We start from the raw sequence: 26720 nt of genomic DNA on the forward strand, positions 1-26720 counted from the left end.
CTGGGTTGAAGCTGTTTCCTTCTCCAAGCAGCCATCTCTGATTTGGCCTCGCAAGACCACGCCCAGCAGAGGTGGTCAGGACCCCTGCCCACAGCCCCTGTGACCAGAGCCCTTTGTAGGCACTCATACTATGAACTGCTAAATTAGGCCTCCTTCGGCTTCTTGAGTGAAGTGCTTGTCCTGAAAGGGCTCTGTGTCCTTGCTGGGTATCAGAGTCCCCTGTGCTGGAAAGCGCCCTGGCTGGGTTCTTGTTGGGGATGAGTCTGAGGCTCTGCGAGGCTGTCCGGAGGCTTAGCTCTGCCACCTCTAGGCTGCAGCAGCTCACCACACAAGAGGACAGGTCCTCCCAGGGGCCTCTGCCTTCTGTCTCAGCTCAAGGAGCTGGGGCCTCTTAATGTGTCAGGGGCTGGGCATTGGGGGGCCTCCTGTTGCCCTGTAAGCTGCCTTATCTCTTCTGTCTCTCTTGTGGCACGTGAGGTTGTCTGATGCCAGGACTTCCAGGCCCTGGGATGGAGGCAACATGGCCGGTGTGGCTGGATTTGAAATTGCTCTTTGAATGAAAGAGAATGTTTCTTTATTGCACAAATGGTACATAGCACAAAGGCAAAGCCCCTTCTCCACCAGACATCTGCCCCTTTTCTAAGAATAGCCTGGTTTGAAGTCGACATTGAAGCAGCTGTTTGCAAAGGGAGGGCACCTGGCAGCAAGGGACAGGCTAGCATGGTGGCGTCGGCAGAGGCGGGGACATGTCCACAGAGGCTGCATTGTGGGTGGGGTGCATGGGGGCTGGGGGGCTCTGTGGGGGATACCCGAGCATCTCTGGGACCAAGAGAAAAGACAAGTGGGTCATAGGAAGGAGGCCAGTGTGGGGCATCCGGCCAGCTTCCTGTCTTCTCGGTGTGAAGCTACTTTCTCTGAGCGTGACCATGAGATGCGTTTGATGACTGATGACGTGGCCTAATTTACCTTTGAGTGTAAAAAGGAATAGTAATTAGGTTGAAAGTAACCTCTGGCCTAGAGGCCTCTGCACCCTGAGATAGGAAGAACTGCTTTGGTTTAGGCCTAGATTGTACTGGGCTCCATTGTCTTCCAGGGTCTCGAGACTCAGAGAGCTAACAGTTCAGGCATCCCTCTGTTTATCCATTCCTTTGCTCATTTGTTCATTCATTCATTTGTTCAACCAGCAAACATTGACAGGTACTGACTCTGGGCAAGGCGCCACCAGAAAAGGGGGTACAATGGGGAACAGAAGGAGACCCAGCCCCTGCTTTTTGTACTTGAACCAGTGGGGAAGACAGGTATTTATCAGATGATTATATGAAAAATGTTTAATTCCAGACTGTTAAAGGGCTTTGAAGAAAGAGTACATAGTGTTTTGAGAGTGGCCCCCTTGGCCTTCAGAAAGTCAGGTCACGACTCTTCATCCTGGTTGGTTGTTTTGTTCACGGGGAGGAAACCAAAGATAATAGCAAACAAGATGAGAGACAGGACCGTGGTGAAGAACAGGATGATCACTGCCAGGCCCCCCTGGTCCCAAGGGTTCTGCCAGAACTCCGTCTTCCAGGAGTATTTCGATAGCATTCTGTCCATTTGAACCTGGAAAGGCGGGGACAGAGGCCCTGAATGCCGGGGCTTCTCCACGGCCCTCCCCGTGTGCTACTCCCTGCTCCCCTAACTTCATTCTCTGGCGCCGTCTCAGAACAGCCGCCACCTCTGCAGTTGGCATTGAGGGGACGGTGGGTCATGGGGCTTGGTGCCTCGGGCAGGCCACAGATGGGCTTTCCTCCGCAGAAGCGAAGGTGGTCCTGTGGGTTGTCCGGTGCGCTCTGCTTTCCCCAGGCCTTTCCTCAGCAGCCCTGCTGTGATCAGGGGCTTTCTCTCCCATCCCTGAGACCTGCTCAGCCAGAACCTGAAAAGCACTGCTATAGGGACTTCCCTGGTGGCCCAGTGGTTAAGACACTAATCTTAACCCCAGGGCAGGGGGCACAGGTTCGATCCCTGGTCAGGGAGTTAAGAGTCTGCACGCCACGTGACATGGCCAAAAAAATAAGTGAAAAGCACTGATATAGACCCTTTCTGGTTTTCCTGCCTCAGTTGCAAACATCTGGGGAGCATTTTGAGAGGTCTGCACTGGAGCCAAGGAGTGGACAGACTCAAGCTGGGAGCTCAGCCGGCTTCCTTAGAGGCAGGTGAAAGCAGGACTAACTAATCGTCTTGAAACACAGCTGAGATGGGCAGGCTGCGAGCCAGTAGCCAGTTGAAGGGAGTAAAGGTGGAGGAGGAAGGTGCCATTACCTGGGTCTGCTGCTCTCGGTCTTGTGTCCTAAGAGAGGGTGGATCAGGGGAATCCTCCAGAGCCACGCTTTGTGGGGGCCAAGCTGAAGACGCTGCCAGGAGACCAGAGCTCTGCCCCGACTCAGAGAAGCAACTTTTGGGAGGAAAAGGGGTCGCCCTGATGGCTGGCCCTGACCAGACCTGCCTGCTGTCACCAGAGCAGACAAAGGTGGGCTAGGGCCTGTTGCCGAGCAACCGCATTCCCTTTCAGCCTTTCACACTTACCCCCTCTGCTGTGTTCTGTCCTCTTGCAGTGCTGTTTTGGGGGGCTGCTCAGGGCGTGTGGGTTGAGGTGTCCTGGCTGAGACAAATCAGTATTGGAGTCAGGGTGAGAGAATGGCTCCAGGGCCCTTGCCCCAGGCCACCTGTCCCCCTCACCTGTGTCCTTCCCCTCAGTCCAGATGACCTGTCCCCTGAAAGGACCTGCTCAGGAGGCCCCAGGGCTGGGGTGCCACCCATGGCTGCTTGCTTTCCATGGCACCGGGTAGATTATTAACCACAGCTCCCTGCTGGCACCTCCTGGAACCAGCATGGGGGTGTTTATCATCAGCGAGGCCCCAGCTTCCTGCGGAGGCCTGACTTCTCCCTCGGTATCTTTGCCACTCAGGCCTGGCCTCAACTGTTTCTTGTGGGTTCCCACCCCTGGTGTGATGGAGTGGCCGGGAAGCAGGAGTGGGGCCTGTGCCCTGGTGTGTGGAACCTGGTGGCCGCATTCCCTCCTTAAAAGACAGGAGTCAAGTGTCCATGGTGGCCAGGAACTGCGCTAGGCACCTGTGTCCAATTGTGAGCAAGACAGGCAGGCTCTGTCCTCCCAGGGGTTACATTCTAGGGCCTGTTGGAATCGTGTGGGAGCATTTCTGAAGGCCTGTGCCCAGGCCCCTCCTCCAGGTGTGTTAGAAGCCTGTGCTTGGTAAAGCTCGCCAGGTGATTCTCACGTACAGCCGGGGCTCAGGAGATGGTGGGCGAGTTCCGTGAAGTCCTTCTTAACTCTCCTGGCCTCACTGACTCGGGCTCACCTGCTGCCTCGTATTTCCTTCCTTAAAACACACTGACTAATGCCCTTGGCCGCCAGGGTCTAAGCACACCCTCTGGCTCCCAGTCCATCAGCCTAGTTGGATGCTTATTAAGAGTCAGCTGTTTGTTCCCCAACCTGTTTTGTGGCAGCTGTAGTTGCTAATAGTTACATAATTTCAGTTACGATTACATGGAAACGCAGCAGTGGTAATAGCTGAAACCCCAGTTTGACAACTGGGGAACAGGCAGGGAGAGGTTAAGTAACTTACCAAGGTCACACAGCTAAGAAGTTACTGCTCTGAGGGTTGGACCCAGCTGTTCCTCTCAGCTGCACCGTCTGAGCTCTGAAGCGCTATGTTGGACCTCAGAACAAGCGGAGAGGGAAAGTCTTTCTGTAAATACTACTTGACCACTTTAGAATCATTCAGATGGCATTTCTGTCAAAAATAGATGTGGACAAGACAGCTGTAAACAGTTCCTAAAAATGCAGAAGGATTTCACAATCAGGTTTCTTTGCAGATGCCTTTTTTTTTAGAAAGCTTTTTTTTACTTTAAAACAATATTACTTATTTGACCATGTTGGGTCTTAGTTGAGTCAAGCGGGATCTTTCATTGCCGTGCACGGACTCTCTAGTTGTGGTGCACAGGCTCCGAAGTTGTGGCGCGTGGCCTTAGTTGCTCTGAGGCAATGTGGGGTCTCAGTTCCCTGACCAGGGATCGACCCTGAGTCCCCAGCATTGCAGGGTGGATTGTTAACCACTGGGCCACCAGGGAAGTCCCCTTATTCTGCCTCAAAGAAATAAAAATTAGCTAAATGGACAAGTCAGGAAACCTGATCAGCAAATCCACACTCAGAGAAAAGACCTTGGCCCTACATAAAGATGTGTGTCTGTGTTTCCATCTCAGATGAGGAGTGTAGAGTGTGTATGTCTCATGTACGCAAACATTGCTTTAATTGATTGCTGGCCCAGGTCAGAAAATGCTTCTGAAATGATCACCAGGAAGGGAGTGATATGGTGGGAAGAGGTAGAGAATGCTGTTGGTGTCCTTGGCATGGCCTGGGGCCCAGGGGACTCCCCTGGGAGGAGCAATGATTAAGTTGAGATGTGAAGATGATGTAAGAGTTAGAATTAGGGGACAGCAGGCAACTGCTCCCCAAGGAGAGTCTAAGAAACATTTTCTAAGTACAGAATTATTTTGTTTTCAGTTATTTTTTAAATGATCGTTTTGTTGTTGTTCGTACCGCATGGCTTGAAGGATTTCAGGAACCTAACCCAGGGGGTTAATAAGGAACTGGATCTGGACCATGGCAGTGACAGTCCAGAATCCTAACCATTAGGCCACCAGGGAACTCCCTGTCCTCTGTTTTTTAGGCTCTGGAATTTGTTGTTACCCACAAGCAAATATATTGTCCTAAAGGTTGTTATTTGTAGATTGCTTTCAAACATTAATGTTCGGGAAAACAGATTTCAGAGAAAACGGTTTTGTGTGGCCTCTGCTAATGAGATTCTTGCACCGGTGGCTTGACTGTAGTTTCTGAGGTGTAATGTCTGGACAGTAAAGTATGCAGATCTGAAGCGTAGAGTGAAAAACCCTTGTGAGGCACCAGAGACCACAGTCGTGGGCATTGTTGGAGCAGAGGCCACAGGCAGAGGCCGGGGCGTGAAGAGGCACGGAGATCAGCGCCGAGGCTGGCGGGGACACTGCGGCAGTGACTGCAGGCAGACGCCGCCGACAGCCTGGTCCAGGGTGGCACAGCGGTGGGAGCGGAGAGGTCTGGTCGCCAGCGTCAGCCGGGTGTTCTCTGGGGCTCGGACGGCCTGACGGCACCTCTTCCAAGGCCCCCACCTGCCTTGCTGTACCTCCTTGTGTATTCCTACCTACAATGGGGGGGATTGCTGTCTCCTCTCCCTGCCCATCTTCCCCAGGGGACCAGCCAGAGTGTGTCAGGCTGCTGTTGTGTGCAAGGAGGTCTGGTTGGTTGAGCCGCGGGGCTTGGAGCCTGCTTGGAATCTGACCTGACAGCCGCGGGGGAGCCACTGGTGGTGGGGCTGTGCCCCTGGAAGCCCCCGAAGGCGGGGACAGAATCTTATTTTGCAGTTAGGTACTGCCTGGCCTGGGGGAGGAAAACACAGGAAGTGAACTTCCTGTCCACCTGTAGGTGCCCAGGGCTGCCCGTGGTCCCCACTTCTTGGCAACTGCTCGCAGGAGCGTGAATCTTTTCTGGAAAAGAAGCTGAGCGTCAGTTACCCTGAGGAAGGATGTTCTCGATGCTGATGAACCTGCTGAAGGAAGATCACACTAGGATGAGGCTGCTGTGTTCTCTGAACCGAGGGCTTCCTGGGGACCCTCCAGCTGCGGGTGCTGCACCCGGGAAAGGCAGGGCGTCACATGCTCCCACCTTCCCTGTGTTTTCCTTCTGAGAGGGAGCGGTGGATGGGCCCCACCCCAGCTCTTAACTCCTCGACCACACCCACTCACAGGGAAGGGTGTGGGGTGCGGCTCTTTGGGGCCTGAGATTGTTAGGTGGTGGGTGATGGAGTGTGAGCCTTATCAGCACTGCAGCTAGAGGCCTGGGGTGTGGTGAGCCAGACGGGCGGGTCCTGCCACTGTTCAGCTGGTCCAGTTTAGGCAAGTTACCTACTTCCTCACCTTTGAAAAGGGGATCATAATGGTCCATTTGACATTAGGTTGTTGTGATAATTAAATGAATTAATCTGTGTCAGGAGGCTTCAGACACTGCCTGGGGGAGGGGGGCGGCACTGAGCCACCTCCCTTCTCAGCATTATTGTCATGATTATTATCACTATTATTCCTAACCCCATTCTTTCCTGGTGGTGGTAGAATGGTAGAGTGTACAGATAGATTCTTGCATTTCTTTTATTTTCTGTGGAAGCATTTCCTCTTTGGGTCTTCCACCCAAACCAAACCCATTAGACAAGTCCCTGGACACCAGGAAGGGAAGCCAGCCGGGGAGAGAGGGCTTCTGCTGCCGGCCTGAGCTGGAGGCGGTGGAGTGGTGGTGGCTGGCATCCACTCTCCCCTCCCGTTTCCCGAGGAGCTGGGGCTCTGCCTCCAGGCAACCGGGGCAGGCTGCACAGGCCGAGACGCCGGAGGTGTGTAGGAACACAGGGCTCTTCATGGCTCTGATGACCGGTGTTGGGGGCGGGCAGCAGGTACTGTGGGAGCCTCTGCCTCCCCTACCCTCATTCCTGGGTTTATAGCTCTATCTGGAAAATTCTGTGCAGAGAAAGTAAATTGGAGGGCAGGAGGCGGGGCAGGGTTGTGTCAGCAGGACCGCTCCTTAAAATGGGTCCACATTGCTGTGGCTCGGCCCCCCAAATAGAGGGGCAAATAAGGATGCTTCGTATCGGTGGAGCTCTCAGGCTATGCCTGGTGTTGGGCAGGTCACCATGCCAAGGCCGTCTTGGTTTATCCTCACAGGCTTACCCCAAGAGTCGGGTACCAGGACTGGCCCCATTTCGCAGGGGAAGGTCGAGTTGCTAACATCTGTTCACGTAGCTGGTTGGGGGCTGGCGGGGTGGCAAGGATTTGAACCCAGACCGTCTGGCCCATTGGGGAGAGGATGGTGTGGTCGGGAGGCAGGTTATGGATGACAGTAGGGACCTCACCTGTCTTATTCCGGAAGTTTGGGAGGACCTGCTAGGACAAGGGCGTGCTGCCTACAGCTAATGGCGGTGGTGACTGTGGTGTGGCATTCTTGAGCCCGGCACCTGCCTGCGGCAGATGCAGCTTCCGTCGTAGCCGACCAGGCACCTGGGAGGCGGCGCTCGGCAGGAGGGGCCCTGCAGCCCTCCCCTGGTTCCGGAGTCTTACCCCCTTCCACGCCCCCCCACGTGGCATTCTTGCCTGTGTGTTTCTCCAGCTTCCGTGGGCACAGGGAGAACAGAAGCTGCAAGGAGAAGACACTGGCCACACCCCCGGGGTCCTGGCACATCGCACTCCCGATGCACAGGGCCCAGCCCGGGGAGTGGGGTGCTGCGGAAACGCGTAACCAGAAAGCCTTTACTGGAAAGAAGCAGGCAAACCCTGGAATAGAACACACATGTTCCCTACTCTGGGGGGCGCTTGGGACCCGGTAGCTCCTGCACAGAGCCCCTCTGATTGACCTGCTCCTCTCTGGCTTGGGACCCCCAAGGGCCAGCTCCCCACAGATGGGGGCTGTTCTCCAAGTACGGGCACCATGCTCTGTGCTTTGTTAAAAAGTGCAGGTCGGCAAAGAATCTCTGGTGGTTTTCTGTCTTTGAAACCTTTGATCCCTCCTGGGCGCCCTGCAGGTGAGAATTCTGTGGCCAAAACAGCCGGTGTCCTTGCTGAGGCCCCAGGCCTCCATCGGTGTCCGGGTCCCTGGGCTTGGCCGGGGCTGAGCTGTGGGTCTTTGTCTTGAGGGGCGAGGGCTGCGGGGCCCGGCTGACACCTGGGCCGTGGCGCTGGCGGTCTCCTCTCCGCTTCTCGGTCAGCCCCTGGCCCTCACAGTGGGGTCATGGGTCCCACCTGGGTCCTCCTGCCTCTCCGCCTGGGGCAGCAGTACTGGCAGCAGCAGAAGCCGCAGGCAATCAGTAGCAGCAGCACCACGGTGGCTGGAGGGGTGGGGACAGCAGAGAGTGCGGGAGACTCAGGGTGGGGGAGAGAGCGCGCCCTGCGGGGGCCTGAAGGGCCTTCCCCAAAGGTCTGCTTGCTGGTCAGAAACGCCGAGAATCTGGGGAGAGGAGTGACTGTCCCCACACCGGCCCCCAGAGCTCTTGCTCCCTTCATCCCTGGGTTGAGGTCCCGGGAGCACCCCTGGGCCCTGGTTTTCAGCACACCCTGTCCCCAGGGGCAGCATGTCGGAGGATAGGGGGAGATCCCCTGCCCCCCCACCCTCTAGAGACATCTGTTTCTCCTCCTCTGTCTGGGGGACCACCCAGCCCTCCGACTGGCACCACGGTTTCCTCTCCCGGACGCGAGGAAGAGCCCCGGCTTACCTGTGAAAACCACCAGGACTGAGAAAGCCAGGATCTCCACGGGCTCGGCCTGCGGCAGCCTCTGCAGCTTAAGCAGCAGCCTGTCCCCGATGGAGTGTAACTCCTGCACAAGGTCGCTGGCTGCCATGCTGTGCCGGGTCCCTGTTGGGTGCCTCCTGGGCTGCAGAGCAGAGAGAGGACCTGGCGTCCCCACGGAGCTGGCTCCCGAGAGTCCGCCCTCTCACCCACCCCGGCCCGCAGAACGGGTTTGTCAGGCCTCACCCATCAGAGTCCGGTGGCTCACCAGGGAGGAGGGGCGCCGCGGGGCCCCTCGCTCAGCGCTGGCCCTCACCCCCGCCTTGCTGGCACTGCCCCTGCCCGGGACACAGGAGGACGGGGAGCCTGAGGCCCCGCCACGGGGCTCCCGGGCACAGCCAGCCCCGGGAGGGCTCTGCCAGTCAGCCAGGGTCAGCCATGCTTGCTGGCTGTGAAGGTGACTGCCCTGTTCCGCTCCTTTGTTTTGAGACACAACTAGGTGTTGTCAGGGTGTCTGGTATGGACACAGCTCCCCGGTTGGTTTCCTGGTGCAGACATGGGGCTCTGGGATCCCAGACTGCACCCTTACTTTGCGTCACTTTTGGGGACAGAGGGTCAGGTTCTCCCGGGAGCGGGCTCATGGGGGCTGCTGGCCAGGGTTGGCCAGAGGTGAGAGCTGACCGTGGTGGTAGGGGGGTGGGATCTGAGGCCCCCTGGGGTCCCCCACCCCTCTCATCAGCCCCGTTTCTTTCCTCATTCGGTGTCTTCCTGTGAGAAGGTGGGGTGACACCGTACTCCTCCAGTTTTCCCCAAGGAGTCTTCTCTCAGGGTGGGACCAGGCATCCCCGGGAGGGTGTAAGCGCCCTGCTCTTGCTGATTGGGACCTGCTCTTCTGGCTCTCAAGAGCGTCTCCTCCGCTCCCCCACACCCCCGCCCTCTGAGTGGCCGGTCAGCCTCCAGGCCCCGTGACCCAGGGCTTCCTCCGGTGTGTCCTGCCTGAGGGGCCGAAGGTGAAGGCCCAGGCCAAGTTAGTGAGTCAGGGCACGTTATGCCCCAGACTTTCTTCCTCTGGCGCCTCACCAGTGGGCACGGGGAGCCAGCGCCTCTTGAGCGAGGGCTCATGAACAGCCTGGGCCAACCCAGCCTCAACCTGTTCACCGAGGCGGGGCTGCCGGTGGCCCAGGGCCTGCGCCAGACCTTAAGCTGTTGTTACCGCTGCCCCGTCCCTGCTCTCTGCCTGGCAGGTTTGCCCGGAGCGGGCTGCAGTCAGCCCTGGCCCTGCCACCGCAGCGTAGCGTCCTCAGAGCTGCCTGGAAGGTCATTGGGCCCTCTGCGCCGCCCTTGGCTCCCTGCCCTCTGACGCGTGGCCTTTGCTCGAGGAGGGGAGCCCCCCTCCTGCCCAGCCCTTCCTTCTTGGGCAGCTCTGGTCGTTAGAAGGTGGGACCTCCTGGTGGCCTCATAAGCCCCACCCATGGTCACTTAGGCCACTTCTGCCCCGCAGTCCTCCAGGGCCTGGACGGTGGCTGGCACAGGTGCCTCCTTCTCCACAGGGTGCCTGCTCCCGTCTGGCCAGCCGGCCCCCGAAGCACAGCATTTGAATCATCCCGGGTTTGATGCTGCCGGCCTCCTCCTCGCTTTTGTGACTTGGGGTCACTTTGTCTCTCTGGGTCTGTTCCTCCCCTCATTTTACGTGAAGACGGGGTGTCTGCCTTGAGGCTGGTGGGAGGGAGGGTTGAGCTCAGCACCGGGCTCCAGGAGTGCCCGGGGCACGTGGTTCCCCTCTGGGCGGGGAGAGGCCAGACGGCCTTTGGGGGCAGTCACGGCCCCCTCCCCGCATACGCCATCAGTGGCCTTCCTCCAGCACCACTGGGGGTGTCGTCTGCGTCCTTCATGCCAGGATGTCTGTGGTGTGTGAGGTGAAGGAAGATGGTAGGGAGCCAGCTGGAGGCTGGCAGCTGTGCTGTAAATGATGGTGGGGGTAGCAGGCAGGTGGAGATGGCTCCGTGGAGGACTGGATGGTTTCTTGTCAGAGGGCGAAGCTCCTGGAGTCAGAGCCCCCCAGCTTCTCCCACGCCCCAGCCTAGGGTCTGCGTCTTTCTACAGAGGAGATCAGGAGCCCAGTCTTCCAATGTCCTGGGAGGCATAGGATTCTAGAATGCCATGTGTCATCCCCTTCTGCCTCCTTTCTTTTGCACATGGGGACCCTGAGACCGGAGAGAGGAAGGGACCTCTCCACGGTCACACTGTGCCTCCCTGGGCTCTTGTCCTGGGCAGCCTTCTCTTTGCAGACAAGATGAGTCAGCCCAGGAGCCGCGCACCGAGGGCCTGGCCCGTGTGACAGGCTCAGCACAGGACCAGGACTGTGCCCCACCCACACGTGGGAGTCTGGAGCACAGCGTCTTCACTCACCGGGCCGCGCCTGCTCTTTGAGAACCTCCTGTGACTTGTCACCAAAGGGCAGATCTCATGAGTCTTTCTGTGTCAAGTTCACGAGGACCCCTTTCCTCGGGTCACACCGAGCAGACCTCCTCCCGCGGCCCAGTGCAGCAGACGTGTACAGGAGGGTGGTCCCGGGCCCCTGGGCATCCCACTCCCTGGGTTTCCTGGAGGATGGGAGCCTGCCCACCTGACCCATTCCGGTGGGCCAACCGAAGCCCTCAGGGAGCTTGCACCAGGCTTCCGAGCTGGGCCGCTCTTGCTTCCCTTCTTTAGCTACACTTAGCCTGGCGTTCTCAGCTTGATTGGCCCAGGGCCTGCATTGCCTAATGGAGCCATCAGAGGCACTCCAGAGAGGAAGCGGGCACGCGGGCTGGCAGGGGTGCTTTTCCACTTGTGCCCCCGTGCCTAAAGGCTCAGGAGGGATTGCAGAGGGGGTGCAGGTGTGACCCCCACAGTAGGGAGGAGGAAGGTGGAGCGGAGGCTGAACTGCTGTGCAGGAAAGGTGGGGCCTGTTGGCCCTCCAGGGGTTAGGAAGTCAGAAAGCTGCAGACTCATGCCTGGGGGGCCCGGGCCCCACTCTGGGAAGAGCGTCAGTCCACGCCAGCCGCGGGCCACAGACGCGCAAAGCCAGGGCCTGTGGGGACCTGAATCGGCCAGCTGCGCCTGGGTCAGCCCCAGGGGTGCCCGTGTGATCCCGTCTGCACGGGGGACAGGAGTGGATCTGCCCCGAAGACTGAAGCCCCCTTTGCTCTCCAGTTGCTATTTCATCCTTTCCAGCTTGGCCTTGAGTGAAAGGAGCCTTAGTGGGGCTCATGGGGGAGTTGGAGGGCCTTGTACAACTAGAGGGTGTAGGCACATTCCAGCAGGTCCTGGGCGGGCTTCCCAGCACTCTATTTAAAGCAAGGCCAAGGGTGCCTGATGCCGGGTGCCCGATATAACCAGCCGTCGTCAGGTGACCATGTGGCCGTGGCCCAGCAGTTGCTCAGCAGGGAGCCCTCAGCGTTCCCAGCTGTGGCCCGAGGAGAGGGGGCACTCCAGGGAGGGCTGCCTCTTGTCCTCTTAACCTTCCTCCCAGGTTTGGAGGGAGATGGGCAGGGAAGCCCTGTGGGCTTCTCTATGGGTTTTGCCAGTCTTCCTCACTCAGGTCCACCACACTCCTTCCCAGGCTGTACTTCCTGCCTGTGAACTAGGGAAGCTAGAGTATCGCCCAGTCCCACGCCCGGTAGCACCTTGGTTAGGAGCAGCCAGAACAAGTGGTGGCTTTCCCTGGCTCTTGGCCCGCGTGGCCCTTCATGGCCCTGCCCCAGCCAGAGGGGCGGCCTGCAGAGCGGGGAGATGAGCCAGGCCGAGGGAAGGCTGGCAGAGCTGGAAGCACTAGGACACGTGCCTTTGGGTGGCATCTCCTGGCACAGAGGACCTTGCAACCGAGCAGGCAGGCGTCCTGCAGGCCAGACAGCTGCCACCTGGTACTGAAGTGGCCCTGTTTCCTTCTTGCCAAACTCCAAGTCCAGACACAGCTGCCTGGGGAGAACCCAGCCTGCGGGTGTTTGGTGACTGATAAGGGCGTGTTGGTGCCTCAGGGTCCAAGGGCTTCTTGCCCTGCCTTGTTATTTTATCAAGGTGGGTTTCATCCTTACTCCTTACTTGTTGGAGAAACAACCAGAATGAGGCATAGCTGAAGTCCATGGGCATCTTAGCAGATTCCCTGGGCCTAACCAGCAGAGATGCCCACTGTGTGCTGTGCTTCCGGCCTTGGCCCCACCTTGCGGTGGAAGGGAGACACTTGAGCCCGCAGCGGCCCAGGGTCTCCAGCCCCATAGCTCTGCTTGCTGCTGCTGACTCTTCCTGCAGTCCCAGGAGCTGGGCATCACCCTTGTATCCCCACTCAGGGACTTATGTTTGGGGGGCCCCGTCCACTTGCGTCCTCTGGGTCTGGGGACTCTGATCCCCGCCTACCTGCCTGGGCCATCTTACGGTGGCTCACCGTTGCGTCCCTCCCTCGCTCGGCGTCTGTCCCCTCTCTCTGTCATCACTGCCCATTGCTGCAGGGCTTTTAGCCTCCCCAGCCCGCAGTCCAGGCCAGTTCCTCAGCGGAGCCAGGAACACACAGACTGATCTTTGGTTTCCACTTTAACCTGGGTGGTTGTTTTCTTTCCTAGTAGACGTGGACTTGTTTGCCTTGGGGAAGACATCTGGGGGGTGGGGGTGGCTGGGGAGGGAGCCTTTAATGCTGCTTGTGTGAGGACAGGGAGGCTGGAGCAGTGGGGGGGTCCGCAGTGTGGTGGCTGCAGTGGGCCCAGTACTGGGGCGGGGCAGCGCCCCCCCAGCTTCACTTCCACCCCACCCTGGGGTTGGAGCCCTCAAGCGCTGGCCTGGCGCTCAGGGAGATTTGGGGGCTCCTGGCGATCTCAGTGGGCGCTGGGAGGAGGACCTGGGCCTGGCCCCACCCCAAGCCAAGAACACCAAGCGCCCCTGACAAGAGGTGGCAGCGGCTGCTCTTGTTCAGGACATCTGCATCCTGGGTGGTTTGAACTGGCTGGGCCTTCTCGACTGGGAGAAAGCAGGAGGCTTTGATCCCGGGGAAAAAGAGAGGCTCAGTGGGCAGGCGACGGCTCTCTCCCCGACCAGGCCAGCCAAATCCCTCGTTTAAGCCCCCTGAATAGAAAAGGCTTAAACTAACTTTTGTCGAGTAAGCAGGCACCCCGGGCCCCTCTCCCTGCTCAGCAAACAGGGAGAAAACCACCCCCACTGAGGGGGCTGCAGCCTCAGCCCGGGGCCCCTGCTGGGTCCCAGCGAAAGAAGGGAGAGCCCGGTTTGCGAGGGGAGGCTGTCTGGAGGCTGTGCCCAAGTGTGTCCCCCAGGACCCTCTTCTCCGTGTTCATGGTGGATCCACCCTCGAGGCTGGGGACCCTAGCGGCACCCTTCCCTCCACCCCCCTCCTCTGTGACCGGCCACTCACCTGCGAGTCAGGTGCGGCGGGGGCGGCCACAGGTGCAGGGCCGCCAGCGGCCTCGAGTGTCTCTCCCGCCTGCCTCCCCGGTCGGCTCACACCTCTTCCTTCCTTTGCGGACGCGTCTCTCCTGACCCGCGGCTGTGCTCCCCCGGTGCCTCTGCTCAGCGCAGCGGAGCTCCTGGCTGTTGACAGCCAGCCGCTGTCTCGGCCTCCCTCCGCTTTTTTGTTGTTGGTCGTCCTGGAGATCCAAGTGTCACATTACACGGGGCAGCCGCTCAAGTGGGGAGCCAGTGCCACCGCTGTGCCCGGAGGGAATCCCTGCCGGGACAGCGTCCTGCAGGTTTCCTGTGCCCGCTCCCTGCCCCGAGGTCTGCGCGGCCCTCCTGTTCCTCCTCCTCTTCCTCTCCTCCCTCCGGGCGGGTGTGGGCTGGGCCTGGGCTGCGAGCTGATGAAAGAGGAGGGCGACTCGCACGTTCCCTGGCAAGGATGACCTCTAGGAGGCTCCACCTGAGTGGCAGAGTCGGGAGGGAGGGGGGCTTGCAGCTCTCTAGCCCTTCGCACCCCGCGGCCCCCTTGGGAGGGCCCATGTCCCTCAGCCCCCAATCTGTCCTTCAGGCGACTCCCCAGCAGGTCCTCCTCCTCTCTTCTCCTGGGAAAGAAAGTGGGGGAGCTGCCAGACCACCCAGGCCGTCAGCCTTCTGGGGCAGCATCTCGGGGAAGGACTTGGGAGTTCCGAGTGACCAGGGAGTCGCCCGGGCTTAGCCCGTCCCTTGGGGGTGGCCCCGGAGGAGAAAGGACGCTGCTGATCTTTTCTCGACAGTGTCCACTGGGGCTGTCTCCACATTCCTGGCCTAGCCAGCAGGGACAGGCTCCACAGCAGCCCAGCGGCCGGTGGGGCTGTTTGACATTTGGCTGGTCGTGCCACCCCAGCAGACCAGGCGGTGCCCGGAGCAGGACAGGGGCCGACCCCAGCCCGCATCTGCGAGCAGTCAATGGAGCCCTTTGAGTGTGAGCACAAAACGCCAGTGAGTCAGGGCTTGGGGGAGGGCGCGGGGAAGGAAGCCAGGCTTGTGGCCACACCAGTCGGATGCCAGAGCGTCGCAGAGGCTGGACAGGCGGCCACTGTGCGGTGGCACAGACTTGGGCAGCGTGATGAGCAGCGTGGGTTTGGGTGCGGCGGGAATGGCGCCCTCTGGTGGCCGCGCAGCCAGCCCACCTTTCCCCAGGGCTGTGTTCTCGGAGCTGGCCCCTGGGTCTGCACTCTTCAGCCTGTTCCTTGCGGCCCCAGGCAGTGCTCGTGTTTAAGTCCTGTCCCAGCTACAGCAGTGGTCCCAGCTCTTCTTGTCTTTGGGACGTGGTACCTGGATGGCCTTGTCTCTGCTCTGGCCTCTCCAGAGGCTTTGCCCACCCCGTGCCTCATGCCTGCTGCAGGGACCACTGTTTGTAATGGCCCAGATGGAGCTGTGCCCTCCCCTCCTCCCCCGTCTCTACATCTGCCCCAGTGATCCACTGGGCCCCCACGGGAGAGACTGCTGGAGGCTGGCATCCCAAGGGGGCTGTGGTGGGTCAGGGCAGAGGAAGATATGAGGAGGAAGACCACAGCCAAGGCTGAGCTCACCAGTGCCCAGCATGGGGTGCCAGCCCAGAGCTGCCTGGTTCCTGCTCCCAAGCAGTCTCCCGGTTCCGGGCCGTGTACACTGGGTCAGGCAGAGGCTTGTTGGGGACGACAGGGAGGAGTCGCCAGGAGACGGAAGGAGAGCAGAGCAATGGAGGGGGGCGGCCACTTCCTGCTGTTCCCTCTCCCCAGCCCCACTCAACAAGAGTAAGGAGCGGCAATAAGAGGCCTAAGTGCTAAGTGCTGTGACGCACTTCAGAGCGCTGTCTCGGCACTTACGCAGCCCGAGGAGCCAGGGCTCTCCTTGTACCGGGTTGTAGGCGTGTTGTGCTCGAGGTGCCTAGGCTTCATTTCAGGAGGTCAGACTCTTTCCCCAAGGACACAGCCTCAGCTGTAGAGTCAGTGTCTGCACCCAGAGGCGATGCTTCTCCCAGGGTGCCCACTACCAGAGGATGGAGAGGGGGCTGGGGCCCGGAGCCTGGAGGAGTGCCCCATGGAGAAACAGAAGAATGGGGTTCGTGCCCGGGCTCCCCTGGGCACGTGTGTTACATGACTTTGAGGAATCTCCTTCAGCTCATTGTCCTCATCTCTAAAATGGGCACCCCACCCTGCCCAGGGATGCCTTGTGAGGCTTGCGTGAGATGCTGGCCACAGTGCCAGACAGCCACGCTCAGCCAGAGTTTGGGGATCGGGTAAACGAACGCTGGCCCGAGTGGGTCCCTCACCACCCCTGCTCCAGGTGCCGCCATGCCGCCATCGCCAAGTACTTCGGGGACGCACCCCCCGCCTGCACCAAAGGCTGTGACTGCTGCCAGAACCCCACGGGTGTGCGGAAGCAGTTGGACGCTTTGGAGCAGAGAAGCAGCTGGAATAAGACCTGCATTGGGCCCTCCCAGGGCAACGGCTATGACCCCGAGCTGTACGAGGGAGGCCGCAGGGGTTATGGGGGCTTTAGCAGGTAAGGGGCCATGAGACCAGGGCTCCCCAACCCACTGGAAATAGTCTGGCATTCTCTCCCTGGGGCCAAGGCCAGATCAGAAGTGACACATGCCCCTGCCCCGAGGGCCACGCTGGGGCCAGGACGTCAGTGTTGCGCCCAAGCATCCAGACCATCAGAGACATCACTGCCCTACCAGACGCGTGATGGGAGGGCAAAGCCCAGACCCAGGACGGCTCATGCCCAGCCTGTCGCCTAGGTATGATGAAGGGTCTGGAGGCAGCGGGGACGAGAGCAGAGACGAGGCCCAGAAGCGGGAGTGGAATCTCTTCTACCAGAAGCAGATGCGCCTGCGCAAGGTGAAGGGGGTGGGCTCCGGGTGGCCCTGCTCACGCCCCCTCAGCGCCTCTCTGGTGCGGCTCCGGGTGGCCCTGCTCACGCCCCCTCAGCGCCTCTCTGGTGCGGCTCCGGGTGGCCCTGCTCACGCCCCCTCAGCGCCTCTCTGGTGCGGCTCTGGGTGGCCCTGCTCACCCCCCTCAGCGCCTCTCTGGTGCGGCTCCGGGTGGCCCTGCTCACCCCCCTAGCGCCTCTCTGGTGCGGCTCCGGGTGGCCCTGCTCACGCCCCCTCAGCGCCTCTCTGGTGGGGCTCCGGGTGGCCCTGCTCATGCCCTCTCAGCCCCTCTCTGGTGCTGGACTGGGAGCTGTGTTGCTCTGGGGCAGGATGGCTCACAGGACCTCATGTCATCTTCCAGGGCAAAGACCCCAAGACAGAGGAGTTCGTACCCCCAGGTCAGCACAGAAATGTACCCTGGGCTGGTCCCAGGGTGTGGGTGGAGGATGCCTCTTTGGGGGACCGGGGATGCCAGAGAGCAGGAAGTAGGGTGGCAGGACTCGCCTCTCCTCCACAGATGAGGACTGTCCCCTGAGAGAGGCTGCCAGTAGGAAGATCCCCAGGCTCACTGTGAAGGTAAGAGATGGGCAGCTCCTCACACCTGCCCCCAGGCTCTCCCCCGACCTGGGTCCTGTGTGACCCGCTTCTCGCCCCGATGCAGGCCCGTGAGCACTGCCTGGGGCTCCTGGAGGAGGCGCTGAGCAGTAACCGCCAGGCCGCAGGTTCCGCTGATGGGTGAGTGTCGTCAGCCCCCAGCTTGTTTGGGCACGTGTGTGTGCTCTGTCCCTTAGTCGCGTCCGACTTTCTGCAGCCCCGTGGACTGTAGTCCGCCAGGCTCCTCTGTCCATGGGAGTCTCCAGGCAAGAATACTGGAGTGGGTTGCCATTTCCTCCTCCAGGGGATATTCCCGACCCAGGGACCGAACCCACGTCTCCTGGGTCTCCTGCATCGGCAGGTGGGTTCTTTACCACTGAGCCACCTGGGAAGCCCAGTTTATTTGGGCACCTCTCCCCAAATTGTGACTCATCTTCTTCCCAAGGGGGTGTGGGTCTTCACACAGCCCCACCGGGGGGGCAGCCTTGGGACTGCCCCCAAGGGACAGTAGGCCACAGCGCCCAGACAGTCCAGGCTGGAATCCCTGTGCCCAAGGCCATTCCCACCAGGCCCTGAAGCCATCTCCAGGGTCCCCTGGGGGGGTCTCACAGGCTGCCCTCAGGCCGGACACCTTAATCTCATTGCTGCCCTCAGACTTGACCTCCAGGCCATGGCGGTGGAGCTGGAACATGAGACGTTCCGAAATGCCAAGGCAGCCAATCTGTACAAGGCCAGCGTGCTGAAGAAGGTAGGCGTGCTGAAGAAGGGGCGGGTGGGGCAGCTCCCCACCCAGGGGGCCACTTACTCGGGGAGAAGCCCGACCTCCCTCCTTCCCTGGCTGCAAGGACTCCTAGCCAGCCCTGGGGGGCTCGGACTTGTCCGGTGTCCCTGCAAGCATGGGCTACAGAACCCACTCATGGAGAGCCTAGAGCTAGCGGGCGCCAGCCAGGGCATCCCCCACTCCCTCCCTGCCCCAGGTGGCTGAGATCCACAGAGCCTCGAAGGACGGGCACCTCTACAACATGGGCGGTGGTCCCAGCAGCTGCAGCGCCCCGGCCGAGTCCCCGGAGCCCCCCGAGCACGGTGCCCTGCCCGCCTCCCAGGTGCACCCGGTGAGCAGTGCCCCGGCCCCTCGCCCCGAGCAACGGCGCAGTCCTCGCTCCTCCTGGCAACACAGCCCTGACCCTTGCTCCCCCCTGCTCTGGAGCCCCCGCAGCACCTCTCTCACCAGCCCGACCCCCACGCCTCGGCCTGCCCAGGCCCTCCCGGCCACACCTGGACCCGCCAGCGAGCGCTGGAGGGCCTGTGGTCAGCAGCGTCTCTCCTCCTCGCAGCTCAAGCCCAAGCGTGTGGGAGCTGGTTTCCCCAAAGGCTCCTGCCTGTTCCAGACGGCCACCGAGCTGATGGAGAAGACGTGGGTCCCGGAGCAAGAGCCCCGGCCTGAGCAGGGCGGCGAGCAGGGGGCCCCCAGCCGGCCCTGTGACCACCAGGGTGTGGAGTGCGCTGAGCCCCTCCCTGGGCCCCGAGGAGAGGCCCCTGGGAGCGGTGCTGTTTGTCTGGGGCCCTCCCTTGAGGAGGAGAGAGGCCCCGCCCGGGGCAGCCCCACTGCCAAGGCCCGGGTCAATAAGAAGCAGCAGCTCCTGGCCGCTGCGGCCCTCAAGGATTCTCAGAACATTGCCCGCTTCTTCTGCCGAAAGACCAAGAGCCCGCCCCTGCTCACTGCAGCCCCGGGGGCAGATAGTACCAGCCCCTCCCATGATGGGGCGCGGGGACCCCCGATGCTCCTGGAGAAGGGCTCAGGGCAGGAGGATGGAGCCGTGGGGCATGGAGCCATGGGACGTTTGGCAGCACCCCCCGAGACCAAGGAGTGTGCTGAGGAGGGCCCGAGGTGAGCGCACGGGTGTCTTGGCATCCCCTTGGCTCCCTGGGCCTCTGCCGCGTGGCCGGTTCCTGCCATGGGCTTCACTGGGCTGCCCAGGCTGAGGGGGCAGAGGCGACTGGACCCTGACGCCTGCTCCCCTTCTGGCCAGTGCCTGCCTGCTCAGAGACCAGAGGCCCCCTGAAGGCCAGCCCAGCCCCACAGAGGAGGCCCAGAGAGGCAAGCGGCCCAGACCTCAGCAGGTACCAAGAGGCACAAGGCTGCCATGCTGGAGCCTGCTTGGGGAGGGGCCTGAGACAATCGTCTCCGATGTCCACATCCCAGGGCAGACGGGCCGGGCTAGATGGAGCCAGCGGGCGCGGAGGCCCAGTCTTCCAGAAGGAGGGAGGGGCCCAGAACAGGGGACTCCAGAGTGACCCTCCACTGTGGCCCTGCCCAGGAGAACCCGGGCAGCCAGGCTCAGAAGAGGCCTCGCCCCTCAGCCAAGGCCTCCATCCTAACTGAGGTGAAGGGCAGCGTCTCAGCCAGCGACCAGAGCCCCTCGAGCCCCCAAGGCTCCTGCCAGCGCTCAGCGCCCAGCGTCTCCCTGAAGGAGGCTGCGGACGTGGTGGTCAGGTGTCTGACCCCCTTCTACAAGGAGGGCAAGTTTGCATCCAAGGTAGGGTAGGCGGTTGGGCCCTGTTCTCCCCTGAGCCAGGGGCACTGGGGTGCAGACGGTGGCGGAGGGGGCGAGTGTGAGCCCAGGACAAGACAAGGCGGAAGCCAGCCAGCCCAGAGGCCCGCGGCCCCCTCCAGGACATGCCTTGCTCTGGGCCGTGGCGTGGGCGGCTCAGGGGGCAGGCCTGTGCTCCTGGCCCCTCCGCACCCTCTCTCTCCAGGAACTGTTTAAAGCCTTCGCCCGCCACCTCTCGCACTCGCTGACCCAGAACCCCTGTCCGAGGAGAGGCGGTGAGTGTGAGCAGCACCGGCCGGGAGGGACGCGTGGGGGCTCCACTGGGAGGGGACTGGCCCTCACGCCCTCCCCCCACCCTTGAATCTAGTGAAGGAAGAGGCGCAGGACATCATCAAGCAGTTGTTCCACGGCCGAGCCCGGTGTGAGAGTGAAGCCGACTGGCGCGGCCTGTGTGGCCCGCAGAGATGAGCGATGGGCCCGATGGGGCCCGCGTTCCCGCCCGCCCCCAGGCTCCAGCGTGGCCCACCCGGCCTCGCTCAGGACCAGGGATGGTGGGTGGCCTGCTCTCCGGCTCTCCTGCTTCCAGCCACACCTCACTTTGGAAATGGGCCCGGACACCTCCCAAAGCGAGGTCAGCCCACCTTTCTTTTTGCTCGCAAAGCCTGAGGTCCTCTTCCTCCTCGCCTCCCTGCCTCCCTGGCCCTCGTGGTTGGGTTTTCTGGGCCAGCTCCCCAGGTGAGAAAGGGGCATGTGGTGTGGCGGCTGCCGGAGAAGCAGAAGGAAAACGGCCCCTCCTGCTCTTAAAACACTTTAAACTCAGGGCGAGGCCCAGCAGGCCAAGGTTGTGGAGCCAACTCAGGAGGAGCCCCTGCTGCCCTCAGTCCACCCCACCGCCCTCTCCCCTCATGCTGCTGCCTGCAGCCCAGCCCAGGGGCAGAGCTCGTGCCAAGAGGGGCAGCAGCCCGCCCTGCCCGGCTCAGCTCCTGGTCAGGAAGGCTGGGAGGGACATCAGCATTTATAGGAGAATAAAGTGTCCGGTTGGTTCTGACACGCATGCGCTCAGCCCCGTTCTCTCGGGAGTTTTATTTCCTCAGCAGCTGCTCCTCCCAGGTCTGGGCACGTGCTGATGTGGGCCAGGGCCCAAGTGGACATCTCCCCCAGGCTGGGTGACCCCCCAGACACCCAGGCCGAGTTCCTGCAGTGCCCACCGCAGGCCCACCCCAGAGTGAGGCTCCAGCACTTCCCCAGTTGAAGTCGCTGTAGCCACTCCACTGTGGGCCGTGCTACAGTGGATTCCAGGACAGCCAGGCGGTGAAGTCCAAACCAGACCGGCCTGACGGCACCCAGAGGAGACTTGTCAGGTGAGATGTGGGCCGGGGAGGGGTCCCGTCTCCGTCTCTGCCCCCCCGCCTTGGGTGCAGCACAGCCGCTAGCTGGAAGGAGGGTTGCTGTCCAGCAGGAAGGTGATGGTGTGCTTCAGCTCCCGGGCCTGTGCGGGCGTGGGCACATGAGGGCAGGGCTCCCCCACCAGCCCCCCGCCTTTGTCCCCCAGCCCTGCCACGCCAGAGCCCTGGGCAGCAGCCTGTGCTCAGGCAGCCGGGCACACTGGGCCTGGGTGAGGCACTCGCCACCTTCTCGGGGCTTGTGGAGGCCACCCACCTGCAGAAGCTCAAACCAGATGGTCTGGGGGTTGTCGGCTGAGCCGTAGTTGAGTTCCAGGCCAGGGGAGCCCTCTGCCTCCAGCGGGCTCAGCAGGTGGAGCCGCTGCAGATCCCTCAGGGCGATGGAGCAGCACAGCTCCTGGGGGGTGGGGTCAGTGTCGGGGGTGGGAGACCAGTGCCCCGAGGGTGCCCAGGCCAGCACGGGGGCAGGAGCCCGGCCCACCTGGGAGCTGGGGTCCATGAGGACGAGGTGCTGGCGGTTCAGCCCCAGGAGGCCGGGGCTGGGCAGGGCCGGATTGCTGACTCGCAGCACCATGTAGACCGTGTACCCGAAGAGGGGCAGCTCGCTCACGGCCTCTGCAGACAGAGAGTAGGGCTGGTGGAGAAGCTGCTCAGCCCCTCTACCCTTGCCCCTCCTTCCTGGGTGCCCCCTTCCCCGCTCCCTGGCTGTCCCCCTGCCCCAGACCCACCGATGAAGCTGATCTGCGCTTCCTGGGAGCTGCATCCTTGTAGCTGCCTCAGTTCCCGGCCCATCAGGCTCTTCACAGTGGCCGTGTTCATCTGCCATTGCTGCTGCCATTGCTGCTGCCTCGGCAAGTAAGCCAGGAAGTCTTGCCTAGGACACAGCCTGGTCAGGCGAGGCTGGGCAAACAGCTGGTGCTAAATCAATCAGCCAGTGGCTACCATGGGTGAGACCAGGGATCCAGATACATGGATGAGGTGTGGGCCCTGCCCTGGAGGAGCATGGGGCGGGATGGGGGGACAGGTGTACATAGCCCGCTGGGTTAGGGCCATGAAGGGCACCAGTGGCCTCGACTTTGGAGGAGGGGGTAAAGGGGTGGCAGGAAGCATGGGGGCTGCGTTCCCGCTCACTCTGAGGGGAGCTCCTCCTCGTTCCTGCTGAGCTGCTGCAAGGCTGCCAATCTGGCGAGTCGGGCGTCTTCCTGGGGGCTGAGCCCCAGCTTCCCCTGAAGGTAGTCCTGCAGCACCTGAGCGGGCGGGGGCGGCACAGGGGCGGCTCCTGAGCCTCAGGCCCACTGCTGCCACCCCCTTCTCCTTTGAGGGCAGGGGGTCTTGGAGGGGCCCTGCCCAGGCAGCTGAGGCTAGCACCACCATGCAAGGCTGACCTGGCCGTAGTGGGTGCTGACGTAGGTGGGATTGTCAAAATGCAGCCGGGTCTCCCAGCCGAGCCGCCGACTGTGCAGGCTCACGTCCGGACCCCCCAGCACGCTGTTGAGGTACTCCTGGGGCCACAGGGGCCGGACCAGCTCACCTGCGCCTGCGCGGGGAGTCCAGGTTCACAACCAGAACGGGCTTGCCAGGGCCAAGCCCCGCCCACGGCCTTGCCAAGCCCCGCCCACGGCCCGGTCAGCCACGCCCACGGCCTTGCCAGCCCCAGGCGTGGGAACCGCCTCCCTCAAGGCCACAGTAGCGGAATCCACCTGGACCATGCTTTCTCCCCAGCCCGGGTGGTTCACCGTCCCCTTTGACGAGGAAGAGGGCAAACTCCTGCACTTCCTGGGGGTCCGTGATGCCCATCTGCCTGCACAGCTCTTCCAGCACCTCTGCTGCCACCTAGACGTGTGGACAGAGCTGCGATAGGGGTGCCGGGGAAGGAACGGGGCTGTGGGGGTGGTGGGTGTCCCAGAACTGAGACCCATGGCTTCCTGTGTCTCCCCGGCCCCCCCGCTGCGGCCCTGCACTCACTGTGAAAGTGCGGATATTGGTCTTGTAATCCACACCCCCAGGCAGGTGAATTAGGACCAGGTGGACTACTTGTCCTTTCTGCTAGGGCAAGCACGGGGTCAGTCCACCCGTGGAAAGAGGCCCAAGCTCCTGCCACCCACAGGGAGTCCCGGATCACCACCCAGCCCGCACCCCCAGTACCAGGAAGGCCTGCATCTCGCTTGGGGAGGGCAGCCGCCGGCGCCCCCCATACTTGACTGTACGCTGGAGGTGCTCCTGGCTGCTCTGGGCCAGCTCTGCAGAGAGGAGCCAGGCCGGGTCATGAGCATCTCCCAGCCCCTCCCTGAGCTGCCAAGACTCCCGCCGGGAAGCCCCTCCCCACCGGCACCTTGGCGAGGGCCCCAGTCTTGCAGAAACTTGGTCACGTAGGGCATCAGTGTGTTCGACGGGGGGACATAGCCCGTGAGGAGGCTGAGGAAGCGCCAGCCTCTTGCACAGAGTTTCCTGCAGGGCAGAGAGCCTGGGCTTCAAGCTGGCCAGGCCGCGGCGCTGTGCTTTCCCTGAGAGGCCCGCCCCTGCTCCCCCACCCCCATCCCCCACTCACGGCCGGGGGTGTCCCGTGACCTGCTTGATGGCCTGACAGTAAACCTCGTCCCTGAGATCCTCCTTCTCCTGGCAGAGCTGTGGGGACAGGAGGGGCAGGGCGGTGGGGGTGGTGTGGGATCTGAGGTCAGACAGATCCTGCTAATGGCCATGGTGGGGGCGGGGGGGCAGGTCGGGGTGACAGCCCACCGTCCTCTGTCGGGCTTGGTCTCACTCGCCTCAACAGCATCTGCGCCGCTGGCCATTTGCCAAGTCACCGACTTCACCCGCTTCCAGGCTGAGCTGGGGCCTGTCCTCCTTCTCCGGGCCCTCCGCCCAGTCATCTCGGCTGACTCCCCTCACCTCCGGGACCTCTAGAGGCTGCAGGGCCCTCGGGCCTCTGTCTGCACCTGCTCCCTGGTGACCTGAGCTGCTCCCATCTGCTCATGACTCCCCGGGCCTGCCTCCAGCCCAGACCCTCCACTTGAAGACTGGGACTTCAGACTTCACGTGTCCCCAACAGATTCCGCCACAGGCCAGCCCTGCTCCTCACTCGGCCGTCCTTGTGGGAGAGCAGCCAGTGCCCTGGCCAAAGCCTTGGTGTCATCCTTGGCCTCTGTCTCACACCCCATAGCAAACCCTCCTGCTGCCTCTGGGCCTGAGCCAGCACCATGTCTTACCTAGGATCGTGGCAGTAACCTGTCCCTTGCCTGTAAACTCCCAGAATCACAGACAACAGCCAGAGCAAACCCATGAACTGTAAGCCACGTCTGTCTTTTAGACTCTCCAGTGCTTCCCCGATCTTGAAAACTAAGAAGTCCTGACAGTGGATGGCAAGGCCTCTGCGCCCTGGACCCACTGTCCTTGGTCCTCACCCTCTACTCCCCGTTGCTCGCTGGGGCCAGGCTCCTCCTCTCACCAGCCCACACTCGCTGCCCCCAGGCGCGCAGGCCTCACTCCCTGGCCTCCTCCAGGCCTCTGCTCCAAGGTCGCGGTGTCGCCAAGCCTGCGGCACCATAGCAGCCCCGCCCCTGCTCTATCGCACTCCACTGTGCTCTTGGCCCCGGGCACGCTGCATCATGGTTTACTGACCATTTCCTTTAGGTTGTAGGCTCTGTGGGGACCTGACCAACTTGGCCAAGTTGTCCTGAGCCCAGCATATAACAGGTGCTCAGTGAATATTACTGGATGATTTGAGCATGTAGTGACCAAGGAGAGGGGATGCCCTGGAGGCCCAGCAGGAAGACCAAGAGGGGCCCCCAGGGCTCACTGTCTCCCCTGCAGCTTCCGGCACATTCAGCCCGTGCTCACCTTCAGCAACCCATAGAGGAGATCCAGCTCATTCTTGCCCCGCGGCTTGGACTGGTCCCCCATAAACTGCATCAGAGCTGTGGGCAGGACACGATGCGCGGTGAGCCGGGACGGGGGCCTGACCCTGGCTCATGTGGCCATCGCTACGCGGGGCCATCTCATGCCTTGCTGTCAAGATGCATGGGAGCCAGGCGGAGTGGCAGTCCCAGCCTTACGAGTGAGACAGGGTTCAGAGATGCTGTGGGCCCCAGGGCTACACAGAGCGCATAGCGAGCCGGACCCACTGCTGCCTTCCAGCCCAGACCCCACACAGGCTACAACCCCTTGAGCATGAGTAGAAGTGGGGGGGGGCATGCGGCACAGGAGCCACCCGTGCGCCTCCCCGAGAAGGCAAACTCAAGAAGGTGGCTGGACTCCTAGGTCGCAGGCACAGGGACCCAAGAGGCTGTGGCCACTCACCCTGGAAGCTCTCCACAGCTTGCCTATTCATGTCCTCGTCGCTGAGGCTGATGAGCGATTCCTGGATGGGAGCCTGCGGCCAAAGAGGCTGGGCTGTAGGTCTGGGGCCGGCGGGGCAGGGCCCGGGGGCAGGTCCGCAGGCCTGGCTCCCCCCCACCGTCCCCTTTACCTTGCTGTACCGCACCAGGCTGGCCATGGCCTTCTCAGCATCTCCACCGGTCTGGGCCGGCCTGAGGGGGCACAGGGAGGACATCCCCGCTTGCTCAGCCCTCCCACCCCCCTCCCAGGCCGGGTCTGGAGGGTACAGAGAGCCTTGGCCTGGGGGGCTTTAAGCAGGGAGGCCTGCTTCAGGGCGACTGAGGATGGACTGGCACGGGGCTGTGGGGAGGGCAGGAAGGGCACTCACAGGGTCTGGGGTTTCCGGAAGTAGCGCAGGGCAAACTCCTGCATGGTGTAGTCGGAGTCCGTGGGCAGGGCGACGTAGGCCACGGAGGGGGACAGGCTGGTGGCCGAGTTGTCACTGCGCGCCTGGCTCCAGGGGTGCGTGGGCAACTTAGGAACACAGGAGACCTGGTGCCACCCGAGGGTCCGCTGGCCTGTCCCGAGGCCCTGCCCCAGCCCCCAGCCCCGCCCACCCCAAGAGGAGCAGGCAGAGTAGCTGCAGTGAGCACACCACCAGAAGCCAGGAAGGTCAAGAGCCGTTTATTGAGCATTTTCCAGGCGCCACCGAACTAGGTACCACGAGAGCCGAACGAGAGGCAGACAGCCCCGCCCCTGCCCACGGGGAGCTCACAGTCTTGCTGGGGAGAGACAGGGCAAGAAACCGGGAGCAGGCGGAGGGGCAGCACCAGGCCAAGCGCTGCCCACCAGGCCGGGGGGTGGTCCTCAGCCGCCCGGGGGCCACGGAGCCCTTTCCTCAGCTCCTAGTGAGGCCTTGACTCTGCCTCTCCCGTCTTCCTCACCTCCGACGCCCTATCCCACTCTCTGCGCTGCAGCTGACCCTTGTGCCCCCGGCCGCTCCTCTGTTCTGTCGAGAAGGACGAGTCCGGAGCAGCTGCCGGCTGCACGACGTCAGCAGGGAAGAGTCCGGAGCGGCCGCCGGTGGAGCCGAACTGCCAGCCTAGAGATGCCAAGGATGGGGTCTCACCCACCCCGCCTCCCCGCCCCCCGGCCCACCGGAGGCGCCGCCTTG

The 26720-nt window shown here is 62.1% G+C and overlaps 4 protein-coding genes across 7 annotated transcripts in view; 1 reads left to right on the forward strand and 3 right to left on the reverse strand.

The window, feature by feature from the left end:
* Nucleotides 1–20877, forward strand: part of RECQL5 (RecQ like helicase 5) — a 29611-nt gene extending 8734 nt beyond the window's left edge. The window contains exons 9-20 of one of the 2 annotated variants that reach the window (XM_043905505.1): nucleotides 16095–16313; nucleotides 16552–16651; nucleotides 17045–17081; nucleotides 17201–17259; nucleotides 17345–17418; nucleotides 17932–18025; nucleotides 18255–18389; nucleotides 18612–19165; nucleotides 19308–19398; nucleotides 19596–19814; nucleotides 20035–20104; nucleotides 20197–20877. In XM_043905505.1, the coding sequence (XP_043761440.1) occupies nucleotides 16095–16313; nucleotides 16552–16651; nucleotides 17045–17081; nucleotides 17201–17259; nucleotides 17345–17418; nucleotides 17932–18025; nucleotides 18255–18389; nucleotides 18612–19165; nucleotides 19308–19398; nucleotides 19596–19814; nucleotides 20035–20104; nucleotides 20197–20297 (1753 nt within the window). In that variant the 3' untranslated portion in view covers nucleotides 20298–20877. Of the gene's footprint in view, nucleotides 1–7234; nucleotides 7452–16094; nucleotides 16314–16551; nucleotides 16652–17044; nucleotides 17082–17200; nucleotides 17260–17344; nucleotides 17419–17931; nucleotides 18026–18254; nucleotides 18390–18611; nucleotides 19166–19307; nucleotides 19399–19595; nucleotides 19815–20034; nucleotides 20105–20196 lie in introns of those variants that run through there. The other variant, XM_043905506.1, reaches the window with a different exon arrangement.
* On the reverse strand, nucleotides 1302–1590 carry SMIM6 (small integral membrane protein 6). Its single transcript, XM_043905512.1, has one exon. The coding sequence runs from the start codon at nucleotides 1588–1590 to the stop codon at nucleotides 1411–1413; it is 180 nt and encodes a 59-aa protein (XP_043761447.1). The 3' UTR covers nucleotides 1302–1410.
* On the reverse strand, nucleotides 1302–14739 carry SMIM5 (small integral membrane protein 5). 3 transcript variants are annotated; one of them, XM_043905510.1, is made up of 6 exons: nucleotides 13747–14739; nucleotides 8334–8488; nucleotides 5599–7949; nucleotides 3618–3711; nucleotides 2560–2635; nucleotides 1302–1596 (listed from the first exon to the last, which is right to left on the reverse strand). In XM_043905510.1, the coding sequence occupies exons 2-3, from the start codon at nucleotides 8458–8460 to the stop codon at nucleotides 7840–7842; spliced, it is 237 nt and encodes a 78-aa protein (XP_043761445.1). In that variant the 5' UTR covers nucleotides 8461–8488; nucleotides 13747–14739; the 3' UTR covers nucleotides 1302–1596; nucleotides 2560–2635; nucleotides 3618–3711; nucleotides 5599–7839. The 3 variants fall into 3 exon arrangements, with proteins under 3 accessions (XP_043761445.1, XP_043761444.1, XP_043761446.1); XM_043905509.1 differs by having other exon boundaries at nucleotides 8334–8493; XM_043905511.1 differs by lacking the exon at nucleotides 13747–14739 and adding an exon at nucleotides 8595–8690 and having other exon boundaries at nucleotides 8334–8493.
* Nucleotides 20878–20881: 4 nt separating the features above from the next.
* Nucleotides 20882–26720, reverse strand: part of MYO15B (myosin XVB) — a 29693-nt gene continuing 23854 nt past the window's right edge. The window contains exons 48-63 of the mRNA XM_043900808.1: nucleotides 26491–26648; nucleotides 25935–26080; nucleotides 25698–25758; nucleotides 25529–25601; nucleotides 25070–25146; nucleotides 23781–23857; nucleotides 23565–23680; nucleotides 23378–23472; nucleotides 23198–23275; nucleotides 22933–23065; nucleotides 22618–22769; nucleotides 22364–22479; nucleotides 21961–22106; nucleotides 21714–21847; nucleotides 21489–21629; nucleotides 20882–21318 (exon numbers count right to left, since the gene is read on the reverse strand). Coding sequence (XP_043756743.1) covers nucleotides 21259–21318; nucleotides 21489–21629; nucleotides 21714–21847; nucleotides 21961–22106; nucleotides 22364–22479; nucleotides 22618–22769; nucleotides 22933–23065; nucleotides 23198–23275; nucleotides 23378–23472; nucleotides 23565–23680; nucleotides 23781–23857; nucleotides 25070–25146; nucleotides 25529–25601; nucleotides 25698–25758; nucleotides 25935–26080; nucleotides 26491–26648 — 1763 coding nt within the window. The 3' untranslated portion in view covers nucleotides 20882–21258. The remainder of the gene's footprint in view (nucleotides 21319–21488; nucleotides 21630–21713; nucleotides 21848–21960; nucleotides 22107–22363; nucleotides 22480–22617; nucleotides 22770–22932; nucleotides 23066–23197; nucleotides 23276–23377; nucleotides 23473–23564; nucleotides 23681–23780; nucleotides 23858–25069; nucleotides 25147–25528; nucleotides 25602–25697; nucleotides 25759–25934; nucleotides 26081–26490; nucleotides 26649–26720) is intronic.

This window comes from Cervus elaphus, chromosome 5 (genome assembly GCF_910594005.1).
Source record: "Cervus elaphus chromosome 5, mCerEla1.1, whole genome shotgun sequence".
Lineage (NCBI taxonomy): Eukaryota > Metazoa > Chordata > Mammalia > Artiodactyla > Cervidae > Cervus > Cervus elaphus.